The following is a 26,925-nucleotide window of genomic DNA, read 5'->3' on the forward strand; positions in this document are numbered from 1 at the left end:
ATGGATCGATTTGGTTGTTTAATTTGTGTCTCTTCCTAGGTATATGGCTATGTGTAGTTAAACCTGTATTTCCAAATGAACTCTGACTATTCATCTAGTAGCGAAAACAAATAAACAAAACTCAACCAAGATGCAAGTGCCAGAAACTTACAGTTAGGAATTTTACATTTAGAAATCACATTTAATTTTTTTAAGTATCTTTTCAAGATACTAAATTTAATTATGCATTTAAAACAAGATCTCTGAAAGATTAAACTTCATCCTCTTTCAGTACTTTCTTTCAGTGCTTTCCACTTGGATCATATTTGTAGAGATAAACATGAGGATGAGACAAATCTTCAATGTACGTTTTATATGGTCATATCCCCTCTTTAGTTTCATCATGGATATCAGGTTCTGCTTTGGGTGGAATATGATTAATGCAGTCACTTCATTTTTGAAATAATTATTTTTAAAAAGTAGCATACTTGTAGTGTGTAGGTTTGTTCAGTTTGATATCTTTTTACTTTAGTAAATAAAGAAACTGATATTTATAAAGTATTTAAAATTTGAATTCCAGAAAAATGATCCCCCGTTTCAACTCAAACTTCCTCCAAAGGCAGCTAGACCTGAAAAAGAAATTGACCCAGAATATGAAGAGAAGATGGTAAGTGTTTTCATGACAAAACATACTGCAGCTTTTTATGACATTTGTTTGCTTGAACTAGATCAACACAGTTACAAGGAGTTATTGCAGACTGGATGTGTCAGCAAAGAAAAACGAATCAAGATTCATTTAAATGTCTGGTTCAGTGTGGTGTTTCTCACAGGGGCTAACAGTAGGTATTCAGTGAAGAATATGAGAGCAGAGGAAGCAGATAACGATAGTTCTGTTAAATACTGTCCCACTCTTCCAAGTATTTTTGTCTGCATGATTTCTGGAGTTGGAGGCTGTGGTTTTTATACTCAGTAGTTGTCAGTGGATTTCGCCCCCGCCCCACGGATTTGTCTGCTTGCTTTTTTTCGCCCTCATGTCGGTTTAGTTATCCACACCCTCCTGTGGTAAGGAGTTTCTATTCAATTGCATTTTATAGTTAGAACTCTCCCCTTCTGGTTTTGAATCTGTCTCTGCTAGTTTTATTTGATGACCCCTGGAGTCATCCTTAAGCCACTTCTTAAATGAGAGAAATACTGAAGCTGCCAGTTTCTCATCATAGAAAAACATAAAGGTGTTAAATGTTGATATGCCCCATAACATATGTGCCATAACAATGCAAAAGAGGATCTGTCCATGACACAAATGAAGGGAGCTTGTAGTGCTGGAGAGGAGAGTTAACAGGGTAACGTCTGTATTACAAAGAGGCAGAAACCAGGAGGATGCTACAAGACTTGTTCTTGAATGACACGTAGTAAGTTCTTGGTTGAAGCTGGTATCTGTATCTTGCTGCATTTTTCTTAAAAGCTTTAATGTTAAATGGATGCCTAATAATTACAGTAGAGTCTGAAAGGATTGGATACCATAGAAGCCAGGGAAGAGTATCACTGTTAGACATAGGAAAACTGATACCTACTTGTATGAAGTTAACTTTTAGCCAAAGAGAAGACACACAAGTAAATCTGTTTGTTAAGAATGAGTTGAGTAAATAACTAAACTTGGTTTCACAGTAATACATGGTGAATTTACATCTTTCCTAAATTAGAATGTTAGTTCAGTTGTTCTAAGAGGCAAAGGTCTCAAAATCTTACCTCTCATCAATTGTGCAGTCGTGAGCTGACCTTTATTGTTTATCAAGGCACGCTGCTTACACCCAGCCAATAATTTTGCAGGCAAAAAAGTATATTGTGGCATTCAATATAGAACCTTACCAGTTATGGTTAGCTTGCCAAAACCATCATGTATTATTGGTTTAAAATAAATCCTCTGAATGGATTTGCTCTTATCCTGTATGAGCGTAAACATCCACGTCTTTACTCCCCCTTTTAGAATTGTTTTTTTTCCTTAAAAGTTTATTCGGTTTTCAAGTTATTTACAGAAATGGACCGATAATGAATGCAAGGGAAAATTAATACTAATTTTTTTCCAGGAGAGCTTTGTAAAGTTGTTTATTTGCTGGTAAGTGATGCGCTATTAAAAGAAATGCATTGCCCTCATGTGGCAAGATCATGCATTGCACATCAGGTTCCTTTTTATTGCCCTTTTCTTTGGTTTGTGTTACTGCTGTGAGAGCACTTTTACTTGCATATAAGTTACCTGCAGAAAAGCTTTCTGTTGTTTGTATATTTTTTTACAAAGGTTATGGTACAGAACTACAATTTCATTTTTGTAGTTTATATCAAGATATTTAATGAGATCACGTGAAAATTGCTTTAAGTGGTACAGTGTTACATGATGCTTAGAAATGGCATAGAGAAACTGATAACAATTGCATTCTGTCAGAATTTGCATTTTATCGTATTTTTCTTAAATTATGTAACATGTTGTCTTTTAAATATAGAGAAGGACATATGTTTTGCTGTGTTTATATAGTGAAGTGCATATGCCTCATTGATATGGCAAAACTGAAACAATTCTTTGATTCTATGATTGAAACTGGAAATCTGACAGCAAAATTCACAAAGTTCAGCGAAAGCAGTATTGCGCTGGTGCATCCGTTACTTTAGTCATACTTCTAAAAACAGAGCTACCACATTGTTGTCTTGGGTCAAATCCTGATAGCCTTGAAGCTGATGGAAGTTTTGCTGCTGACTTCAGCAAGGTTAGGATTTCATCCCTTACTATAAGTCAGAACCTTAGTTTTTTCTTTACCTTTTGTAGACAGCCCTTTAAAGCATCCCTTCACAGTTGCTGGTGTGCCATGCAGACTTAAGCAGTCTATACAAGTAAACTGTTTTTGCATTGTTTTACTAATCTTTGAGTTTTGAATGGGGATGCGTTGCTGGGATGAGGTTATCAAGTCCTGCCACGTCTTCCATAATTGCTGTGGTATTCGTGAAGGATCATTTGAACTACCACATGTTACAATTGGGTGCTCTAAAGCAATTCATGCTTAGCTGTAAGCTGAAGCAGCTTGAGAGCTATTTCATGATGCTTGTAGCCTCCGAGTTGGCTAACAGTAGGCAGATGGTCTTGTCAGTCTCTCCTCATATAAGTTGTTCTCACAAGTGTCTGAATTCTGTTTCTTAATAAAAATACATTTTTTATGAAGAAAAGTTACTGATTTTTCTTTTTTTAATTCTCTCCCCGCTTTGGAAACTAGAAAGCAGATCGAGCAAAAAGGTTTGAGTTCCTTCTGAAGCAGACAGAACTTTTTGCACATTTTATTCAGCCTGCAGCACAAAAATCGCCAACATCTCCATTGAAAGTCAAGTTGGGACGGCCACGGATGAAGAAGGATGAAAAACAGAGTTTGATTTCAGCTGGGGAGTATGTTTTATTTTTATTTCCGACTTCTTACGCTTTCAAACAAATTATGCATTTTAACATATCTATTTAGTTAGTAGCATAGAGATTGTGCTTTAAGTAAGTCCAGAACTTTTCCTATTGATAGTGTATCATAATTTCTTTAAAAGCTTGTTGGTGTATGCATGCTGATTCATCAACATCAGTATGACCTTGGATCAGGAATGCACTTTTAAAGTAAATTCCCTGATTCTTGTCACTTACCATGCTTTGGTCCATATTGTGGAGTGATTTGAGTTGAATTTCTTTTGCATAACACTGAACTAGAAGATGCACTCCAGAAATGCACCTGATGTGTTCCAGCTGCTAGTGGACATGTCAGTGGGACCAGAGTGGAGCTAGATCAAGTTAAAACAAGACAACGTGCATGTAGTGTGGATGTTTGATCCTCAGCACCAATTGTCTCGCTCCACCGGTCTGTCTATATTAGTCAGTAATGCAGGCATGTAGTGTTTCTGAGGGGTCTTGTAATAGCAAGCAACTAGTTTTTGGAACGTTTACAAAATGGCATTTTCTATTTTATAAATTTTTAAATTTTTTTTTTAATTGAATATGTGATTCTTCTGAATGGTATAGTTATCAAGTAATTGATTCTAAGGCCACCACGGATGTGTGTCTTCTATTTCTGTGTTGCTCATTAAAAAGTACCTTAGAGAACTCATGATACTTGTTGTCAGAGTATAGTTATGGTTCTGGAGGAGAGGGCTTCATATCAGCCTGTCTAATTAAAGCTGCGATGAACCATAAGGAATAACGTAATAACAGGACATGATTTTGGTCAGGGTACTAGAACACACATTGTAGATCAATGATTTTCTCTTTTGATTTTATAGTCAGTATTTTGAAATTATTTCATATAAACGTGAATCTTGGATTCTTTCTTTAGTTATCGTCACAGGCGCACAGAACAAGAAGAAGATGAAGAGCTGTTGTCAGAGAGTCGAAAAACGTCTAATGTGTGTATTCGATTTGAGGAGTCTCCTTCATGTAAGTATTATTGACAGTTTTCTGATTGCTTTGATGTAATTCAAATCTGAGCAGATAGCAATTAAAATTTTCTACTTAGAATTAGTATTTTTCTACTTAGAGGAATCTTACATTTACAGATGTGAAAGGAGGAACACTAAGAGATTATCAGGTTAGAGGTTTGAACTGGGTGTGTATTCGATTTGAGGAGTCTCCTTCATGTAAGTATTATTGACAGTTTTCTGATTGCTTTGATGTAATTCAAATCTGAGCAGATAGCAATTAAAATTTTCTACTTAGAATTAGTATTTTTCTACTTAGAGGAATCTTACATTTACAGATGTGAAAGGAGGAACACTAAGAGATTATCAGGTTAGAGGTTTGAACTGGGTGATCTCATTGTATGAAAATGGTGTTAATGGCATTCTGGCAGATGAAATGGTAAGCAGTAATCTTTTGGAATTTTTGTGGTAATTATTGAGCAAAATTCAACATTAAAGTGCCTATAGTATTTAATGTATATGCAGTAGTATGCATCATTCTGCAACAGTTAGATTTCACAACTGGAATTGTAATGCAGTGAAAGAAATTGTAGTGCAAACATTTGCTGTGTAGTTTGCTTTAAACAACTTAAGTGGCAGAATTATATAGTAGGAAAATTGTTTGAAACTATTTCTGTATGGTATTTCATTTCAGCAGGTTTCTTTCCCCCCCTTCTTTGTCAATGCAGGGTCTTGGTAAGACTCTGCAGACAATAGCATTATTAGGCTATCTGAAGCATTACCGAAACATTCCTGGGCCACACATGGTCCTGGTTCCAAAATCAACTTTGCACAATTGGATGAATGAATTCAAACGCTGGGTTCCATCATTACGTGCTGTTTGCCTTATTGGAGATAAAGATGCCAGAGTAAGTGCTCTACATTTCAAAGATGTATGCATTATTTGCCAAAAACTAGCATTTGGGTATGTGGAATTCTGCCTAAGCTACTTCCTTAATTACAGTATTTTTTAGTAATCTTTAACTGTATTAGTGTTGAAAATGCGAAGTGTTATGCTTGTAACTATGAGGAAAAAATGCAAATCAATAGGTGAAATAATAGACTGGGATCAAAGTACAGCGGTCTGACCTCTTTTTCTGTTGTCTTCCTCTGATTTTTGCACCTTTTTTCTTTTTGATCTCTTCTGTGTTTGCATTGTGACAGTGTTTATTAACTTTCCTTTATTGTCCTCACTTTATCTCTTTCTTCACCTTTTTGACACCTTTTAGGTGTCACCTAAAAGACACCTCTTTACTTCTGTCTTATGTCCATGTGTTGCCTTGTAACTAGGATTCTGTTGTAGAGCTTTTCATCTTCCATAGCGAAGGCCTTAAAATAGATATAGGGTGGTTTTCTAACTTGAAGGGGATCAACGAGCTGGATGTTCCTGTGAATTCTGTGTCTCCTCATATGGATTGCATGGCTGCCTGTTACTACTTGAGGGTAGGAAGGCTTTACAGAGGGATCTGGACAGTCTGGATTGATGGGCTGAGACCAGTTGTATGCAATTCAACAAGGCTCGGTGCTGGGTCCTGCACTTGGGTCACAACAACCCCTTGCAATGCTACAGGCTTGGGGAAGAGTGGCTGGGAAGCTGCCTGGCGGAAAAGGAGCTGGGGGGTGCTGGTCGACAGCCGGCTGAATATGAGCCGGCAGTGTGCCCAGGCGGCCAAGAAGGCCAAGAGCATCCTGGCCTGTATCAGAAATAGCGTGGCCAGCAGGAGCAGGGAAGTGATTGTCCCCCTGTACTCGACACTGGTGAGGCTGCACCTTGAATAGTGTGTTCAGTTTTGAGCCCCACACTACAAGAAAGACATTGAGGTGCTGGAGCATGTCCAGAGAAGGGCAACGAAGCTGGTGAAGGCTCTGAGAACAAGTCTTACGAGGAACAGCTGAGGGAACTGGGGTTGTTTTCACAAGTAACAAGTGATAGGACAAGAGGAAACAGCCTCAAGTTGCGCCAGGGGAGGTTTAGATTGGATATTAGGAAAAATTTCTTCACTGGAAGGGTTATCAAACACTGGAACAGGCTGCCCAGGGAAGTGGTGGAGTCACCATCCCTGGAGGTATTTAAAAGCCGTGTAGATGTGGTGCTTAGGGACATGGTTTAGCGGTGGACTTGGTAGCGTTACGTTAATGGTTGGACTCGATGATCTTAGAGGTCCTTTCCAACCTAAATGATTCTGTGAGAGGAACTGCTGGTTCTGCCAGTGATTTGGGGAGTTCCTTCCAGTGCTATAGTCTTGGATTTGACTGTACTGCTCTTTGCAGATTGTTTTAATTTGAAGTCTGATAATATTTGTACCACGGCGTGTTTATTGCTAGTTCCATGGAATGAAATTAAGATTGTGTAGAAGGGAAGCGCGCACCTTCACTTTGTACTTTCTTTGCTTTCAGAGTTTTATGTTTGTATTGTCATAACTTTTCATGTCCTCGTTTTCTACTTAATCTTTCTGTTCTGTGGTGGCTAAAGCACCTCTGAGCTTACATTTGCATTTGTAAGTCAGTGCATGGTATTGTACAGAACACTCCTTTATTAGGTAGTTCTTCAAGGCCGTGGGCTTGAACAGTTCTGTCAGTCCTACTAGCTGGGGTGATCTGTGTACCCCACTAAGTAAGTTCTTGGAGATCTGCATGCATGGCTTTTCCATAGGGTGGTACTCTTTCATGTGAAAGGATTTATATGCCTAGATATGTATCCCTTACAAAACAGAGATGGGACAGAGGAGGGAGATCTGTAGGAAAGAGAGAAGATGGGAGTGGGCTAGGTGAGTTGTTTTGAAACACTTTTTTGTGGATTGTGTCTTTGGATTAGTTAGTTTAGAGGTTTTTTCCCCCCCTATTGGTAGTATGTACTATATCTAAATTACAGAAAAATTATGCTGAAGAGTAAATAGTTTATTTTGAATAGGAGAAAATTTGTGTTTTGCTTAACCCCAGCTGATGATCTGTCTGTGCCTAAAGTACAAAGGATTGAAGGCTTTTGTTACAGTAACTTTCAGTTACTGAAAAGATGTTTCAGAGTCTTCTTTTGTGTGCTAGCTTAGCACATCAGTAATGTTGGCGGAGATAGGTTTCACTGAATTCCATATAAATTGTTCATATTTATAAATGTTTATTAATTTAATTGTTCTGCTTTAGGCTGCTTTTATCCGTGATGTTATGATGCCTGGTGAATGGGATGTTTGTGTTACATCATATGAAATGGTAATTAAAGAGAAATCGGTCTTCAAAAAATTTAACTGGAGGTACCTGGTAATTGATGAAGCCCACAGAATAAAGAATGAGAAGTCTAAGGTAAACTCAAAATTATTTGATATTTTGAAGATAACTTGACACAAAAGATTCCATCTGATTTTAGCAGATTTTAAGTGTTAGGTGTGGTGGTTTTTTTAAAATATAAGCTGTGAGCTATTGGGTGGTAAATACGAATTTATAGGTAGCTCACTGTCTTTTAAATTTAGTTGTCATTGTTTCAGAAACTGACGAAAATTCATTATGCTTAAATGTACATGATGATGATAACTATTCGTTGTATTTCTAGCTGTCAGAGATTGTACGTGAGTTCAAGACAACAAATCGATTGCTGCTTACAGGAACTCCTTTGCAGAATAACCTCCATGAGCTGTGGGCATTACTGAATTTTCTTTTACCTGATGTCTTCAATTCTGCAGATGTAAGTTGAGGTTTGGAAGTACAGTCTTGTTCTTGTTATTTTGATTCCCAGGCTGCTTTCTGCAGAAGAGAAGAATGACCAGCCTAGTAAGAGACATATGATGCGGAAGACCTGGATTCAGTAGAAGCTCTGTGGCTGTAAACTACTTTTTTTGCTCTGCCTAGTTAAAATAGTGCATTCTGTTACTGCAGATAAGCCCTCAGGCCAATAATAGCGAATGTAATACTTTAAATAGTTCAAGAATTATGCAAAGTGGAACAAAATTTGCAAAAGCAATGCAGAATGAAGAATATGAAGCATCCAAATAGGCATAAGCCTTTTTTTTTTTTTCATTTAGAATTTGAGTCATCTTTCTCCTCTTTTACTGCTAATGTTTCCTTGTACTTGTATTGCTTGCTTCCATTGTTTTTGCTCTGTTGTCCATCTCATTTACTTAAGGATTCTGGTTTCTTTTTCTTATTTTACCTTCTTGCCCCATCACTACATAAGCACTAAGGGGAAGAACTTGGACACTGCAGTGATGAGCGTGGAAAACCATTGTAAATTAAGCAGAGTAATAGTATTTTGTCTGCGGAGTTACTCAGTTGACTTGAATGTTACAACGTGCTGGGGAGCTGGCACAGAATTGCAGACTGATTTTTCTTTCACTCACAGAAGTCATTTGTCTCAAGATTTGTGCCACTCTTGGCTGGAGTGAAAGAGTGTCAATATGTGTCTGTTAAAACTACAGATGATAAACTGTTCATACCAATTTTGCTGTTTCTTACCACAGGATTTTGACTCATGGTTCGACACTAAAAATTGTCTCGGTGATCAGAAACTTGTAGAAAGACTTCATGCTGTAAGTAATTAAAGCTGTAATCACATGTCATCGTTAGCATACACAGCGTAAAAAAGAAAAACAGATTATTTCTCCCTTCATCTCAAAGTTGAGAAGATGAACGTGAAGGTATTTAGTTACAGAAATGCCCAGCAGAATTTTCATGAATTAAATATTGGAACTTACTATTATAGATACTGCTTTTTGTAACATTACTGTTTGAAGCAGTCAAAATCTATACATAAAATGTGAAAATGAAGAATTTTGAGATCTTTTTGAAACCACTTATTACTGTGAATAGTATACTGATACACGTCATGCTAGTCTGAATAAAGGCATGCCTTTACCTTTGTTTTACTGTGCATGAGATAAAAGACATTTTTTATCATACAGTAACAAAACAAATTAGAAAGAAGTACAACATTCACTGCTTATCTTTGAAATGTTGTATTTTGTATATGCTGCTAGTGGAAATGAAACAGAGTTTATGTTAAAAGGTAATAAATAGATTTTATAAACGTATGGGTTTGGCCCTTGCTTAGGATAACGACTGGGATGAATATGGCAATCTTTATGTAGTGTTACATATTTACGTGTGGACTTAGCCTATTAGTGGACAGCTTCATTTTGCAGACTTTAGCAGAATTTTTCTGAAGGAGTCACTGTGACAGCAGTAGTTTCTGATTAGTTCTGAATAAATATCAGATAATTGAATCTGTTCATTTTGTATTTGAGGCAATCAATTTTATAAATTTATCTGTGGAAAAACTCTTTAATTTGTGTAGGTTTTGAAGCCATTTTTATTACGTCGCATAAAAGCTGAAGTAGAAAAGAGTTTGCCTCCGAAGAAGGAAGTAAAAATTTATCTTGGGCTCAGCAAAATGCAGAGGGAATGGTGAGTTATTTACATCAAAGTAAGATTCTTTTCTGATAAAGAACACTACAGCTCTTCACACTGATTTTTTTTTTTTCTTTTTTCTTGTAGTTGCATGTTAAGACAGTCAGATGGAGAAGCCTATTTATAGCTGTCTTTGGGGCTTTTTTTAAAGATGTGCAAGTTACAAATTGCTCGGGAAGGGTAGTTGAAAGGGTTGGGAGGAAGAAAGCAGAAACTTCTTTTCCTTCCTGAATTTTATTTGAAAGAACATATGCCTGCTAAGTTTCCTCCTTTGATGCGAGTATGCATGCACCAGTAAAAGTCTGAGCTGAAATTAAAATAAAAGCTTGAGGAGCCACATACCCAGAAGAGATGTGAGAAAAGGAGCCAGGTCAGTGTAGCAGCTTCAGTCACATAAATGATATCTTTGATCCGCTTCGTAGTCCTAAAATGGAAGTGTAAGATAACCCAGTAAATGACAGATCATTGTCCCTCACAGACAAATTGCCTTTCATATTTAGGTATGGATTTATAAATAGTTATTATCAGTCAGATGTTTTTGCCAAGTTTCATAATAATATAGCTTATTATTATGTAAACAAAGCAAACTCCTACATCCAGAAATAAGTAATTGGGATATTGCAGGGTTTCATTCATGTTTTAAATATTGAATAAAACCTGAGAGTTGTTCAAAATTGCCTGTAAAACTTCAGGTATACCAGGATCCTGATGAAAGATATTGATATCCTGAATTCAGCTGGGAAAATGGATAAGATGCGTCTGCTGAATATTCTGATGCAGCTGCGGAAATGCTGTAACCATCCTTACCTATTTGATGGTGCTGAGCCGGGCCCTCCTTACACCACTGACACACATCTCATCACTAACAGTGGTAAAATGTTAGTTCTGGATAAACTGCTAGCAAAACTCAGAGAGCAAGGTGAGTACCATTTATGAACAGTAGTGATCTGAATGCTTGTTGTAAGTAAAACTACCTTTCAAAAATTGCATAGATCCATTCTTGTCTTTCCTCCAGCGAATGCATTCATTACTTTCAGTGAGGTTTCTGTTGAAAACCATTTTTCTGTAGATCTTAACACATGGAGGGAAGGAAGTCTTACAGGAATGATGAGGAAGACTGATAATATGGAGAAGCAGAAGGAAAGGAAGAAGAGCAGAGCCTCCCTTCTGCTGTCTTTCTGACGAGAGGATTAGTTTGTCTGTGCACATCAGTCGTCAGCTACTTATCTTACCATGGCTTTAAGTGTTCTGTTTCTTCAGCTGTGTATTTCTTCTGTATAAATTATCAAATAACCTGTCTTGAGGAGAAGTTAAATCAATACCAGAAAAGCAACTTCAGAATAACGGCTTATTTGAGTAAGTTAGGCATAGTGCAGAATATTTCACATAGAATTCTACTCATGCTCTATAGTAGGCTCTGTGATAAGATGAATGTGAAAACGTAAAACCAATGACAAAACCTTCTGTGTTGTTCTGTCAGGTTCCAGAGTTCTGCTTTTTAGTCAGATGACTCGCTTACTGGATATTTTGGAAGACTATTGCATGTGGCGTGGATATGAGTACTGCCGACTTGATGGACAGACACCACACGAAGAAAGAGAGGTGAGAAAGTTGTATATAAACAAGAAATTTCTTTGGTTTACATATTAGATTATTAAGAAGTTATTATTAACACACACACACATATATATAAGTAGCTACATTATTGTTTAAAGTAAAGGAAAAATGCTACAGTTTAAAAAGGCTGCTAAGGGTATATGTTTTTCCTAATCAAAGTCCACAGTAAAGTAGGTTTCATTTGTTCCTCAACTAAATGAAAAATGTAATATTTTGTGGACTCAGAATGGATTTTTCCACCTGTGCAAACCTACAGTTTCTTACTTCTATAAAAAATTGGTTTTGGTATGAAAATTCTGTAAATGTCAAAGAAATTTCATTGAAAAGCCACCAACATATTGGAAGCTTGTTTGAAAACTCTGGTACTTTAATGACACTTTTTTCTTTTAGGAAGCAATAGACACATTTAATGCTCCCAACAGCAGTAAATTCATTTTCATGCTGAGTACCAGAGCTGGAGGTCTTGGAATTAATTTGGCAACTGCTGATGTGGTTATTCTCTATGATTCAGATTGGAACCCTCAAGTAGATCTGCAAGCCATGGTGAGTTAACTCCCTAATACACATTCGTTTGTTAAAGTTGTCATTGTTCTATTTTGTATGAGTGTTTCCAGAACTTGTGTTTTTGTCACTTTTCTTTACTTTTTGTATTTGATACCAAGAAACTAAGGAATTGAATAACAAGGGTATGAACAGAATTGTGGAAGAAACTGTAGATTTTTCTCTGTAAATATCTGTCTTAATTATTTTTGTAATTGAATAAGATTACTTCTGTCAAAATACTGTATCGATATTGTTTATCTGTAGAATTATTCTTAATTCTGTCTTTCCAGAAGACAACAGTAAATGAATAAGAGGGCTGTTTCCAAAATAATAGCAAAGAATTAAAAGCGTGCAGCTTTAAATTCCTCCCTTTTGGGAAGCTTATGCTTTTGCAACCCACCTTGTTTCTGCATAAGTGTAATATCATTCGGTGGTGACACCGGGGAAAAAAAAAACCCTTATCTTTGGGTTAAAGATATGTTTAGTAAACATACTAAAATCTTATCTTTCTGAGTGCTGAATATCAAAAAATAAAGTCTAAAATTTGTTTCATGTGGAATAAAAATCACATGATCCTTCTGGCATGATTGGGGGATGTTTGTTCTGTGGTTTGTGGGTTTTGGGTTTGGTGTGTTTTTTGTTTTTTTTTTTTTTTAATGCCCTTAAACACATCAAATATTTACTGTGAATAACTCATCCTTTCGATATGCATGCTGACGACCAATAGTAGACTGACTTCCTGGAAACTGATGAGTGTGATATGTGAGCTTTAGTAGGATTTTCAGAAAGAAATGAGTATTATGCAGGAGAATAAAAGATTCAATGACTCGTGTTTAAAGGACAGTCAGAAAATCCTGGTACCGACAGCTTGAAGGCCAGTTGTTTAACTTTTTTAATTTAAGAGGACAAAATAATACTTTTATTCATGTTTTCCAGAGAGAATAAACACCAGTTTTGTTACAAATAAATATAGTATGTTAGTCATATAACCTCATTTGCTGTGTATTGTACCTGTACTATGTGAGCTGCATATTGATGCTTTAATGTAGCTAGCTTGGGACAACTACAGTATTGAAGCTGTGGCTGCATGGACCTTGCCCATGCAATTAACATGCTCAAGCCAGGGATGCCAAAGTTTCAATACCTATGTCAAGTGAGAGAATTAGTTTGAAAGCAGTGCAGATGTGTTTATGTATATACCGTTGTATCTCCACTTCCCAACTGCAGTCTAGACAGACGTTCAGTTATCTTCATTTACAATGAGGTAGACGCATTTATTACTATAGAATTGACCCAAACTTAAAAGGTGTAATAGCCAGATATAAGTGAATATTACTATACTGGTTTTACGTTTTTGTATACTCTTGAATAAGCAAGGAACCAAGAAATATGTGCTAGTTTCAGTCTGCTGTTTCTGCTATATAGCAAGCTAACTGTCTATTGCTTGTGAGTTTTTGTTGCTGAACACTCATTGATTTATGTTTGTTAGGATCGTGCGCATCGTATTGGTCAAAAGAAACCAGTACGGGTGTTTCGACTAATCACTGATAATACTGTTGAAGAGAGGATTGTAGAAAGAGCTGAAATAAAACTGAGACTGGACTCTATAGTTATACAACAAGGTATCAACTGCTATATATGTTTGTCTGCAACAGAATTGTTCAGTCCCTTAAAGTATGGGCTAAATAACTGTACGAATGTACAGTATGAGAGAAAGCAGGCCTTGTGTATAATAGCAGTACACTAAATCAACCTAAGAAACTATAATGTATAAGTTATTCATTTGTTCAGCTGAAATTTTTGAAAAAACTTCGTTTTCCTAAATAATGTGGGTATAGACTTATACTAAGATTGTAAATGAGCAAACTACAGCTGAATAGATGTTACTTGGTTTTTGTGATATGTTAAAAAGGAAGACAAAAAAAAAAGATACGTTCCATGATAGATAAAAAGAATTATATAGATGTGCTTCTTACCACATATGAATTTACTGAACATTAAAACTGCTTTGTGTGTCTTTGTTTAGAAGCTCTTGGAAGAATAGTTTGTCAAAAACTAAGGTTCTCAAGCTAGATTTTGAAGGTTGGTTGTATTTCCAAAAGGGTGGGCTCCTGAAGGGATGATGGTCAAAATTTTGATAGTCTGTGAAGATATGAGATAGGATAAATGAAATTTTGAGACAGAAATTAGAATTTGGGAAAAATGTTCAGAGATTTGGGTTGAAATCAGTAAAGTGAGTGTTAAACATCTTAAGTACTTTTTAATGGTTATTACAGAATACTTTGTCATTTTTCATCTTGAAATAGGATTTTGATCTTAAAAGTTCAGCTAACTTTGTAAGAGTAAGATCTTAAACATAAAATTTGGATTATCTGAATGTGAAACATTCTTTGTTATGGCTTGATCCAAAGTTATTATTTTTTTATTTTCCCTGAAGTTCCCGATTTCTGTTTATTTTCAGCTCAAGTGAAACGTAATTTTTTCTGTATGGTTCTTTTGTTTTTCCTTTCTTGTTCTGCCAGTGAACTAAAAAAATCCACTGTTTGCATGGTCTTACTAGAACTTTTGTATTGTAACTTTCATCGTTTCTTCTAATTTTAGGAAGGCTCATAGACCAACAGTCTAACAAACTGGCAAAAGATGAAATGCTGCAGATGATCCGGCATGGAGCCACGCATGTTTTTGCTTCCAAAGACAGTGAGCTGACAGAAGAAGATATAACCACTATTTTAGAAAGAGGTGAAAAGAAGGTTAGAGAACAGTTTCGTACAGAATTCAAAATGTGTCAAACATTAAATATATATGCACAAAATATAAATTAAATCTGATTATGTAAATCTATTTTTATGCCCAACTATTACTTTACTATTCGTAAATATTTTAAAGCTTATGAAAGTTTTGAAGGGGTAGAATTAGTAAGTTATAATTATTTTCAAAGTTCAGACTGCGTGCACCGTATCTTAAGCACTGTTTATTTTGTGGGCTTTTAGAGAGATGTAAGTTTTATGCCAGCAATTCTGATAGACACAAAACCTTTATGGAACTTTATTAGGGAATAGGTAGCTCTGTGGAAAAATGAACGACCATTTCGTCTCCAAAGAGCTGGGCATAAATTTTGTTTTAAATTTAAAAGTTGAATCATACAGTTGTAGGGCTACATCCCAGCATAATAAATTTAGTTTAATGGAAGTCTTGGAGTCAAATTGTTCAAAATTGAAAAGCACTATGGGCGTCTCTCCTTACAAGAAAAAAGTAAGTAAAAGTTTAAAGCAGAAAAAGACATTGAGAATGTTTTAATAATGATGAATCCTGTTTTTTTCAGAAAAGATAAAACAGCTTCAGTGAGCCTAAAAGTATCTTCCTGTATTTTTAGACAGCTGAAATGAATGAACGATTGCAGAAAATGGGGGAGAGCTCCTTACGAAATTTCACTATGGACACAGAGATGAGCTTATACAACTTTGAAGGTGAAGATTATAGGGAAAAACAAAAGGTAATTTTTCTTAGTCTTTAAGACTTCAGTTTAGAGGTGCAAGCATGAAGGCCGTACTAGAAATGTTATGGCTATAAAGGTTATTCTAGAGAAGTAAGAAGCTACTGAAAAATTCACGTAGCTCTGCAGAAGCATCAATATTCTGAATTTTTATTAAATTAGCTTTCAACCCCACTGTTTTTCTTCACGGTAAAATCTGTCAATATTGCTCAAATTTTATCCTTTCTGCAGCAAAAATACTATGTTGCATCCTACTATACTGTTGCAGTCAGTATTATTTTACTGCCACGTAACCCAGAGGTAAAAACAGGCCTGACAATGATGTTACATGTGGAACTTGGACTTAAGTCTTTTTTGCAGTGAAGGTTTTAGTCACAAGCATTAATGTGAACTGTTTGTACAACAATTTACCTAATTATAGAAGGATCATACAAACAAAGAGGTATTACTCAGGGTCCCACAATGTTACCTCTGTGCCTGTGTTTTATATGGGACGTAGAGCCAAGATATCCTTTAGGTCTTATCTGGAATCAGATATGTGAACTCTTATTTGTTAACTACAGAATGCCCTTCTAACCCAGGTTTCTTATCAATTTTGAAGAAACGTTTAGAAAAATAAAATATTTAATGAGAATAGAGTGGAGTGTGTGTGTATATACACAAGATTATTTTTTCGTGTTGATAATTTCATTACAAGAAGCCAGCTAGTTTTGAAGACAGCATAGTCTTGAAATATGCTTTAGTAAGTTTAATTCAAGTAATTTAGTTAAGATTAACTCGCTGCTTTTTTTTTTGCCAATGCTGTAGCCTCTGTAGAGGTTATTCATTGTGCTATTTAGAGAAGCAATTCATTCATATCACAAGATACTATAGAATTCAGAGCTCAAGTCCCCGGTCCTTCCATTGTGTTTTGGTAGATGGAATCATAACCTTACTCAGGTGTCTGAAGTAAGTAGAATACTGCAAAGGGATCTATCCATGCCACTGCACTGCCTTACTTGTGTATTATCTTTTACGTGTTTAAATACGTGTTATAATCAGCTATAATTTCTAGCTTATTTTTTAGCTCTGTTGTAGTACCCATATTGAGCACAACCATTAGATTTGCCGTGCAAAAACACGTTCCTGTTTTGCGGTGCCACATTAGTCGTTATTTTTGCGACTTTAAGAAAGCATACAGTTACTTTAATATCTTTTTATTCTCTTCTGCGTGTAGCTGAGCATGATGGAATGGATAGAGCCTCCAAAACGAGAACGCAAAGCTAATTACGCAGTTGACGCTTATTTCAGAGAAGCCCTACGTGTTAGTGAACCGAAAGTCCCGAAGGTAAGAAGTTGGCAAGTATGCAGGGTTTTTTATGTTGTTCTGCTCTTCTCCTCTCCCATGTTGCATCCCCTGCTCTCACCCTATACTGGTAATAAAATGAACGTATTTGCAAAGTGATAGGTTGCCACTGCTGCTGAATTATGGCGGTTTTATTGCACAGAAATCAAGCTTATATAATGTTAATGTATCTGTGTATTTTTGAAGGCTCCACGACCTCCAAAACAACCAAATATTCAGGATTTCCAGTTTTTCCCACCACGGTTATTTGAACTTCTGGAAAAAGAAATTCTGTATTACCGTAAGACCATAGGATATAAGGTGATGCTTTTTTCCTCTTCAGATTAGTGAAATGTATTTGTATTCCTCTTTGCAGATGTAGTGAAACCTTGACAATAGCTAAATGAAGTAAATGAGACTGCAACTAAAAAATATATCATTCTGTTGTTACGTTTTGCAAAGTGCTTCTCATTGTGAAGGAAATGGCTTAAAACCTTTATTCGCCTCTTTCTGTTCTATTGCGGAACAGAAAAAGTAATCTGTAATTCCTTCCTTCATTAAAACTTTCGTATCTGTAGCTTTGTGTTTTGTGGTGGATTCCTAACAATAAAATAGAGTAGATAAAAGACAGACAGTTCTGATGCTTCATATACTTCTCCTCAAAAACAAAAGTGTGATATGTGGTCTAAGGTGAGAATATAATTTTTGGCTAATATGAGATCACCTTCCAGGGTATGATTTTTTTCATTATAACTTTTGTATACCTTGTGCAGAAAGGAACTTAAGGTAATATTGAAGTTGGCTTTGTGTTGATATGAAGGTAAGTAAAGTGACATCAATTTTCCTTGCATTTTGCTGGTATATAAAATGTTTAAAGGTGTGGAGAAGTCTGAATGTATTATTACTGCAAAAAGAAAACCAGACAACAGACTTACCTTCCCCCCCCCCCCCCCGCCCCCCACACACTATGGCTTAGCTGAATTTCCCTTCCCTACTGACATTACTGAACAAGCAGTGAACACAGATTCTGTTTTGATGTTGATTTTTCATTACTTGCACCAGTATTGGCTGAGTAAATCAAATGGATCCCCTACTTCCAGACATGTAACTCACTTTAAAAAGGCCCATGTTCATGGCAGGTTGGAGCAAGAAGAAATCGCGTATAAAATGTGTTGGAGAACATAAACTTGTCATACAAAGCAACGGATAGGAAATTGCTTTTGCAAAAGAGTAGAACTAATATTAGCAAAATACATTTTTAAGAAAAAGCAGAAGGGGTCTTAGAATCTAGTTTGAAGCAAAAGAATTTTATGTGGATGGCAGGATAGAATTAAGATAAGAATAAAAGGAAGTATAATTAGCTTAGGGAAAGAAGGTATTCAATTAATGCTCCAACAAATAAGCATGAGAGAGTTGCTAATGTTGACAATATGCATGTAAAAAGAGGTGTTTCTGTCCTGTTAATGAAACCTGTCAGACTGGATAGGTCAAACATGAATACTTGTCTTAAAAACTTGGTATGACTGTTTACTGGTGGTGAAAGTGATAAATATGATTAAGTTTGTTCTGCTTTGAAATGGAAGTATAACTTTCCATCTGAAGAGAGTTTATTACTAAAACTGAAGACTGCCATAAATACTATCAGAAGGTATTAAATAGGTAGAGACCAAGCTTTATGTGTCAGTCTTAACGTAAACCACCAAAGCCAACAAAATTTCTTTGCCAGATGTTAAAAACAGCTCTTAACTTCCTTTGCCTTTTTCTGCAGAAATATGTAAGGTCTACAAAATCTTTACTGGATACTGGTTTCTGACTTGTTTGCTGTTGTGTGGTACGGAATTGCAATGTGCAGTTTAAAGGCCACAAATACTAAACTGGTGTCAGTGTGGAGAGGGACAGATAAAATGTTGCTAGGCCTTGTTTACATAATGTTGTCTGTCTGGTCCTTGCTTTGGCAGTATGCATAGCTTTATAGTAAACCTGGCAGAACTTAGTATCTCATTGTACTTACATCCAACGGTTTATAATGTTTTGTAAGAGCAGATCCTTAGCTAATGAAAAGTGTCACTGAAATCAGTGAACTGTGACAGCTTACACTAGGTGAGGCTCTGCCTCTCACAGTATCCCCGAGTCATTGTGTGTAGAAGTGGTGGGTATAGAGCATAACAAAATTATAACACGCATTTGACAAAATCTAGTCCTATTTTTGGGAAGAAGGGTTTAAGCAATAAGAGTAGAATCTAGGTAAAACACATTTGGTAACTGTTGTACAGATCAGTGCTTTAATATTTAATAGTTGGAAAAAAGTATTTTACCATTTACATGTATTCTACGGGGTTTTGCACTGAAGTTTCTTAAAGAAAAAGTGAACAGGACCCTTTTGTTACTTATGTGAAGATAAACTTTACATTAAGAGCTTGTGAGACAAGAAGGAAGAAGCATAGATAAATGACAGTATTTGATACATCACCTTGTCTTGGAGGATAATATTTTCAGTTTTGCAACAGTTTTGTAGATACTGATGAAAATATTCTGGTAGTTACTTTAAAAAATATTTTTATTGTGATTTGGTTTCTTCAGGGTAGCCAAGGTGTGGGGTGGTTGATTTTGTTTGTTTGTTTTTGTTTGGGTTTGGTTTTTTTTGTTCTGTGACAACAAATGCTTAGTGGGTGTGGACTATATCAGTCCTGTGAGATCTAACGTGGTTATAAATTGTAAACCAAGGTTTGATAGAAAAGTGTACAGTATCTTTAATAACATTGCTGCACTACTGCTTATTGATACCCCTGATTTTTAGGTCCCCAGGAATCCTGACCTCCCAAATGCAGCTCAGGTACAGAAAGAGGAACAAAAGAAGATAGATGAGTCTATGCCTCTGAATACTGAGGAAAGTGAAGAGAAGGAAAAGCTTCTAACACAGGTAAAATAAAAACAGCCAAAGTATTTAATCCTACATTTTTTACTAGTATGGAATAGAAATACTAATAATGATAAATATGTACAGGAAAGCTACACGGATGTTACAGAAAGGACACAACATGTAAAGATTTTGCTTGGTTTTGCTTTGAGGGACCTTTCCTGTCCTTGAACAAGTTTACGTCTTAGTCACCTACTATTTCCTTGAATGTCTGCACCATTTCTGAGGCAAGGACTTTTATAGTAGATGCACTACCCAGCAATACATGCAGAAATCCAATCAGTCGGTTTCTCGTATACGCATCTACCTTGCATGTTTTTTTTTATCAAAAAGTGTTTGAATCAGAGAGGACAAGCCTCTATCAACATAGATGGTATTTACACAGATGTATAAGACATGTCACATCCCTTAATTTTATCCCAGTTGGGTTGTTAAGCATGTTCCTTTTATACTGGGACTGAATCCCTGTCACTGGCTAGTTTCTTTACTTTTTGGACTGTTATACCGCTGAGTAGGCTTATTAAAAGCTAATTGTTAAGAGAAAGGTGTGTCTCAAAGTAACAGGATTTTTTGGTTCTGAGAATTTTCTGTAACAGAACTGGGTGTAGTGTACGTTGAGAAGAAATTTGCAAGGTCGCAATCTGACTATTAATTTCACCTGTTTATAGCAGAGGAAATATTTAAGCTGGTGCTGATATGCATGTCAGTACTGCTGTTAATGATTAAAAATAAATATTTGTATTGTGTATGTTAGACTGCTTGTAAAGATGCTATCTAATTGTGGAGTGAGCTTATTCAGCTGGAGAACTGACAGAGTTCCTTGTAAATGTATTTCTGTGATGAAAGAAACTCAGTGCACTACAAATTGCTGTTCAGGCATGTGATTTTCTTGTTTGTTTGTTTGTTCTTGATGTTTTCTCCTTTCCCTGTCTTTCAATTGTAATGTCTCATTCTTGGATGATGTTTTTGTACGTTGCATCTCACCTAACTGTTGTTCAGTTTTGGATTCATTTCTTCGGTACATAATAAATTTTTTGTTTGACAGTGCTATAGAGTTTCCATTTGATTGCATCTGTTTGGATTAGCGATTGTTTCTTGACATACTTATGCTTTCATCCAACTGTTTGTCTGGTTCAAGGTTTGTAAATGTCTGAAGTAGGAGCTCTTGCTTTAGATACTTGCAATACTCCAAGAACTTGTAATGACACTTGCATTGGTGCACCCTATACTAAGATATTTGTTGCTTGTATCTGCTGAAAGGTGACTTAAATGAAGTTACAGTAACCTGTCATTGAGCTTGTTTCTCCAAAGAAATACCACATAAAAAGTTTAAAAAGAAAGAAGAGTAAAAAGCTCTTACTAATGTATGTGGAGTCATGCACAAAAATAACTCTTTAGACTTTTAATGATTCAGTAATAAACCCTGGATAATACAAGTTTATGGAAATCCTGAAAGATCATTAACCACTGTAATTATGTGACATTGCAGAGACATTGCCAATTGGAGCAAATGATACATACATAAGACAAAATTTTGCAAAATATTTCTCTTCTACCTAGTAATGCCTTCTTGATCTGTTGCTGCTTACAGGGTTTTACAAACTGGAATAAAAGGGATTTTAACCAGTTTAATTTAAAGCTATGAGAAATATGGTCGTGACGATATAGACAATATTGCCCGTGAGGTGGAGGGAAAGTCACCTGAGGAGGTCATTGAGTATTCAGGTTTGTGATATTTTGAAATTTATTTCTTAATCATGTGGTATCACCATCATTTTTGCTACATGTTCTTTTAAAATTACAAGATGTAGAATTCGGATGTGTATAATAATAATTTTTTTTTTTTTAAAAGTACATGATGGTTCTTTTCAGAATACTTAATTCTGTTAAAAAGGTTGCATTTGCAGCATATAAATATGCCTTCAGCTGCCTTTATCCCTCCTTATAAAAATTTAGAACTTGGCATAGTTAATTTACATTGACAATGTGGTCTTGTGGAATCATGAAGTTGCCTTATAGTGGCAATGTGATTCTTTATGCTGTGAGTATATATGCTATTTTAGATAGTACACTGTATCTTTGTCTTTTGTATTTACATAATGCTTTTTAACTTGTACAGAATTCTTCCTCTTTCATCCTTGCATTTAATTTTACTAAACGCCTTCATAAAATTTAACTTTTCAATGTTCTTCCTATAGCTTAAAAAGGAAGAGCTCCACAAGAGTTCCCTTCAGAGTGTTGAATTTATTTTGGGTTGGCTAAAAGATGTCACTGGAGAAGCCAGCAATTACTAGCTTTTATAACAGATAGACTAAGTAGTCTCTGACCTTAGAGATAGCTAGTGAAAATTGAAATATGAATGTTTTAACTGCTAGACTAGCAGCTCTAACCTGTTTCAGCATTGTTACAAAAAGCTATCCTTAAAAGTATTTTTTTTCAGTTTTACATGACTACAATTAATTATGTTGAATGTAAACTTTGTAACAGTTGTTACTAAACCTTTGCTTATAGTTAACTTTTAAAGACATTGAATAAAGGGTCTGTGCAAGTTTATTTCTTGGCTAGCATGGTAAAAAGGAGAGCATTAGCAAATCTTTTAAGATTTAATGGAACCACAAACTGCATTCTTTTTTTTTGCTGGAGTAAAGTAGTAAGAGTAGAGGAAAATATCTTATTTTACAAATTATGTTTTGCGTTTATAGCTGTTTTCTGGGAACGTTGTAACGAACTACAGGACATTGAAAGGATTATGGCTCAAATTGAACGAGGAGAGGCAAGAATTCAACGGAGGATCAGTATCAAGAAAGCTCTCGATGCCAAAGTAATCGTTGCAGGTTTTTTGTTTTCTGCAGCTGACTTCTTTCAAATTCCTTCAGAAAAGGAATAGTTGGGGATGGGAGTTTTATCTTTTTATATAGCATATATAGTATACAATGTATCAGTAATCTACGCTAATATGTAATAAATCCTTGATGTAATATTGTATGTTTAATAGTCCTTATTTTTGTTTTGCATTCAGATTGCAAGGTATAAAGCACCTTTTCATCAGTTGCGTATTCAGTATGGAACAAACAAAGGGAAAAATTACACAGAAGAGGAAGACAGATTTTTGATATGCATGTTACACAAGATGGGCTTTGACAAAGAAAACGTGTACGAGGAACTAAGGCAGTGTGTGCGCAATGCTCCTCAGTTCAGATTTGACTGGTTTATCAAATCTAGAACTGCAATGGTAGGTATCAGTTATGTGAACGAAGTGAAGTGTCTTGTTCCTTTTTTTAAGCACCATCACATAAAATTTGGATTTGTGCCAGAATATTGGCGTCTAGGAAACAAGTGCTGAAAGAATAACTTTGTTTTTTATTCTCATTTCTAGTTTTTAATGAAATAACCTTTTCCCTTAGTACAGCAAATAACACAATACAGCTGAAACAAACAGATTAGAAAACCTGCCAAGCTGAAGTCCCATGTTACCCAAAGGGATTAATGCAGAGGTAGACTATCCTTACAAATACCCTTGTTACTTTTATTGCAAACTCAAAGTTTTACCAAACACAGTTTGTTAAAATATGACTGCTTTTCAGAATTATTGGACAGTATTAAAGACTGAAAACACCTGAATTATAGACTGGGAGAAAAGAACAGCTTTTCTAATATTGGTACTTAACTTCTAAAAGCGTGAGGAAGTTTAGTGATTCACGTCAGAATTAATCATTGAAGCAATTGGTTTAAAATGCACTTTGTAGTTGTGCATAAGGATTATCACATACAAGTGCTTAAATCTTTTTAGTTATACTTTTCTGAATATTTTGTTCATACTTAGAGAATATAATACAAGTTTGATAGCAAGTAGACTAGTACTTTGAATTTTAGCTGCATTTCTTTTCCTTTCTCTGTCTGAAGAGCAGAGCCATTCTTTTTTAATTTAGCCATTAAGCGGGAAGTGGTAACACTAACAGAAGCTTTGGTGGTTGCAAATAATAAGCTACCAACCTCAGAATATGGGACTCCTTTAATGATAAAAAGCTGTTAGCTCTGCTCTGGGATTTTTGCTCATATCTCCCTTGATTCAGTTCCTTTTTCTTAAGAGTAAAATTTGTAGGTCTGTGCACCTTATGTAAGAAAGACACGTGCATTTTCATGTGAACATATTTATATGGGAAAAATGTACTTCCAAATTTTTTTATAATACTGGAAATAACTTCATCTTACTCACTTGCAGTGAGTGAGAGCTGGAATATTTTTTTTTTTGTCTGCGTGAATACAAAACCATAATGGTCGCGGCTGATACAAAAGAGTGGAGCACACAGTCCCTTATACAGCTGTCATAGATTCTCCCCATTGTCTTGTAAGCAAATTTCTAATTAAATGCTATGCTGCAGTGATGTAACTTAAATGTCATTTCATATACAAATCTGGATTTTTTTAGTAGTTTAGTGTAGCAATTGCAGAACCACTGTGCATTATTGCTTACTGTCCTCATTTCCTGGCCTCAGGATTTGTTTGTAAAATGTTCTTTCGGAGTTCTGGGTACTGTACTAAGAATACATAAAACATAAGATAAAATATTTAAAATGTGTGTTTGAACAGGTGGGAGTATTTGCTTTTCCCAGTGCTACTTATAATTACGCGATACAATTTCTACTTGATATTTCAGCAATTAAAGTGTTTCTGGATAGTGCAGCATTTAGCCCTTAATTAAAAAGAATTACAACCTTCACTTGCCAAAATGTCTGTTTGAAGAAATACTGGATTTCAAAATTATGTCCATAAAGACAAAAATCTCCAATATTTAGTCTATTATGAAGTTTCTTCTAAGTTGTCTATGGAGGAATCCATTTAAGTAAATCATAGAAATGGGTACTAGAAACTAAAAATGTAGCTCAACATTTAATATTAGTTGACATATAGTTAAGTCAGGGGTGGAGTTAAATATTCAATTTAAAACTTATTTCAGATCCTTATGTTCAGTATAATTTTCTTTTTAAAGGGGATAGGAAGCATTTGCTAAAGTGTAGAAATGTGTTCTGTGGTGTCTAATGCTGAAATTGAGGCACTGGGAATATAGTGAATCTTTTGGCTTATGTTTTCTCTTAAAATTCTATCCATTGCTATTAATATTTTCAGGTTTTTTGCTATTACACAGTTGAAAAAGAATAGTATGAAAATACAAAGCTAAAGTAATCTTTCACTTTCAACATGCATTTAATTTTCTTCAATGTTTTAAGTTGTCATGATAGGTATGGTTTAGTAGTTTATAACTGCTAATCACTGATATATTTTATGTATTCAAATACCCTGACGTTTGTGGAAGTATTAATTTCTATGGGTCCGTTTTGCACTAGCTTGGTAATTTTTATGAAGAAACGTGCTGGAAAGCCACTTGATACCAAGAATAATGAACCAGGTATAAATACAAATCTTTATAAAGCTGTAAATAGTAAGTTCAGTGAAAGTGGATAAAACTTCTTAGACTACTCAAATTCACATGTGATCTCAAAATTACCCTTTATTACATTCAAACTGATACGAAACAAGATAGAAAGGGCAGCATAATTCTGAAAAGGACCTACCAGGCTCTTCAAGAAAACTTTGTTTACTAACCACTAGATGTCTCTTGAATTCCATATAAATAGCTAATGTTTCTTCATCTTTTTATTTCTGTTTCTTTTCCTTCTGAAGATTTCTCTTTGGAAAACAAAAATTCTGCTTCATTTATTTGTTCCAAAACCAGATGGTTTATCCAAAATGTAAGTTTTCAGAGATTGAGGGTGCCTGAACTGTAATTTTTTTTTTTTTTTTTTTTTAACTGGGCACAGAGGTTTAAACTTTTAAGTTTAGTTGTTATTATTCTTTTATTTCTGTCCATGCAGGAAGAATGCAAAATATCATGGCAGTAGTGAATCATGTATCTGTTTTCTGAAGTCATAAATTATGCATATTCTCTTACCTTTCTGCAAACCCTACCCAGTATAAGACAAATGACTCTTTTGTAAATACAGGAATATACGGGCCTGTTGACAGAGCTTAGGACTGCTTTCACTCCCAAGTCAGCATCTCTGCCTTCGGTCATGCAGAAGGTGATAGTTCAGTGCTCCCGTCTTACTTATTGCAATACTAGTCTTTATAGCTATGAAGGGGTGAGCGAAGTACATCTGACCTCTTTCCATCCTAAAGAGAAAAGTATCAGGCCACACTGAATAAAATCTCATCTCTAAAGGTGCAAGGCATTTTAAACTCTAAGTGTATTTTTATAGTAATAAAATGGAATGGATCAGTCCATGTTGAAATTTCAGTAGCTCAATGCAGGATTTATCATGCAGATTCTTTCTGATGGTAGGTGTAGAAGAAACCCGTGTGCATGTCACATCTTACTGTCAACTGCTTCTGATTCTCTGGAGAAAATTGGTTTTGAGTCCATCCTCTGTCCACAGCATGTTGTTCTGGAGTAGTAGTCCATCTGGAAAGTCTAACCATGAACCTGTACACTTTAATAAATGTATGTATTTATGCAAGCATTTTTCCCCAGGAAAGAGGAAGATTTTTCTTAGTGCCTTACGCAAATGGATCAAGGTTATTTCTTAGTCTTTCTGATTAATTGCTTGTCTTGAATTTGACACAAACCAGCTTCTCATGTACTAGAAAAGATACAGCTGGTTGTTATTATGGAGCAGCTTGTCATTAGTCTTTACCTACAGCTCCTAAGTCTTTGAGTGCAATGCACAGAAATCTAAATAATGTAAAATGCTTCTGACATGTTGACAATCATCTTTCTACTTTGGTCTTTTACTTTTTACCATCTCTATTTGTCTATAGAGTGTAGGTTTTGGGGACAGGTGCTCTTTTGTTCTGTTTGGGGATGCAATGTATGTTGGGATGGCTTGCACTCAAGTTTTCTCAGACTTGTTGCTTTTTTATCTAGAAACTGTTGTGTGGGTGGAATTTGAGAGTTTTTATTGGTTGAAGTGAGAGTATTTTAGCTCCAGCAGGACTGTCACATTCCAGGGCACAAGCATGGCGCCCTGTCGTGGTTTAACCTCAGTCAGCAACTAAGCACCACGCAGCCGCTCACTCACTCCCCATGCCCCCGGTGGGATGGGGGAGAGAATTGGAAGAGCACAAGTGAGAAAAACTCGTGGGTTGAGATAAAAACAGTTTAATAATTGAAATAAAATGATAATAATAATAATA

General features: G+C 35.6%; 1 protein-coding gene across 1 annotated transcript in view; it reads left to right on the forward strand.

Moving 5' to 3' along the window:
- Positions 1–319: 319 nt before the first annotated feature.
- SMARCA1 (SWI/SNF related, matrix associated, actin dependent regulator of chromatin, subfamily a, member 1) overlaps positions 320–26,925 on the forward strand; it is a 51,954-nt gene continuing 25,348 nt past the window's right edge. The window contains 23 exon segments of the mRNA XM_009275366.1: positions 320–343; positions 560–646; positions 3,237–3,403; positions 4,326–4,426; positions 4,746–4,846; positions 5,136–5,315; positions 7,588–7,743; positions 7,991–8,122; positions 8,895–8,963; positions 9,728–9,837; positions 10,533–10,759; positions 11,321–11,442; positions 11,848–12,000; positions 13,490–13,622; positions 14,602–14,750; positions 15,374–15,493; positions 16,710–16,820; positions 17,025–17,138; positions 19,615–19,737; positions 21,326–21,364; positions 21,366–21,459; positions 22,437–22,555; positions 22,754–22,966. Of these exon segments, the coding sequence (XP_009273641.1) occupies positions 320–343; positions 560–646; positions 3,237–3,403; positions 4,326–4,426; positions 4,746–4,846; positions 5,136–5,315; positions 7,588–7,743; positions 7,991–8,122; positions 8,895–8,963; positions 9,728–9,837; positions 10,533–10,759; positions 11,321–11,442; positions 11,848–12,000; positions 13,490–13,622; positions 14,602–14,750; positions 15,374–15,493; positions 16,710–16,820; positions 17,025–17,138; positions 19,615–19,737; positions 21,326–21,364; positions 21,366–21,459; positions 22,437–22,555; positions 22,754–22,966 (2,844 nt within the window).

Source organism: Aptenodytes forsteri, unplaced genomic scaffold, assembly GCF_000699145.1.
Source record: "Aptenodytes forsteri isolate BGI_AS27 unplaced genomic scaffold, ASM69914v1 Scaffold143, whole genome shotgun sequence".
Taxonomy (NCBI): domain Eukaryota; kingdom Metazoa; phylum Chordata; class Aves; order Sphenisciformes; family Spheniscidae; genus Aptenodytes; species Aptenodytes forsteri.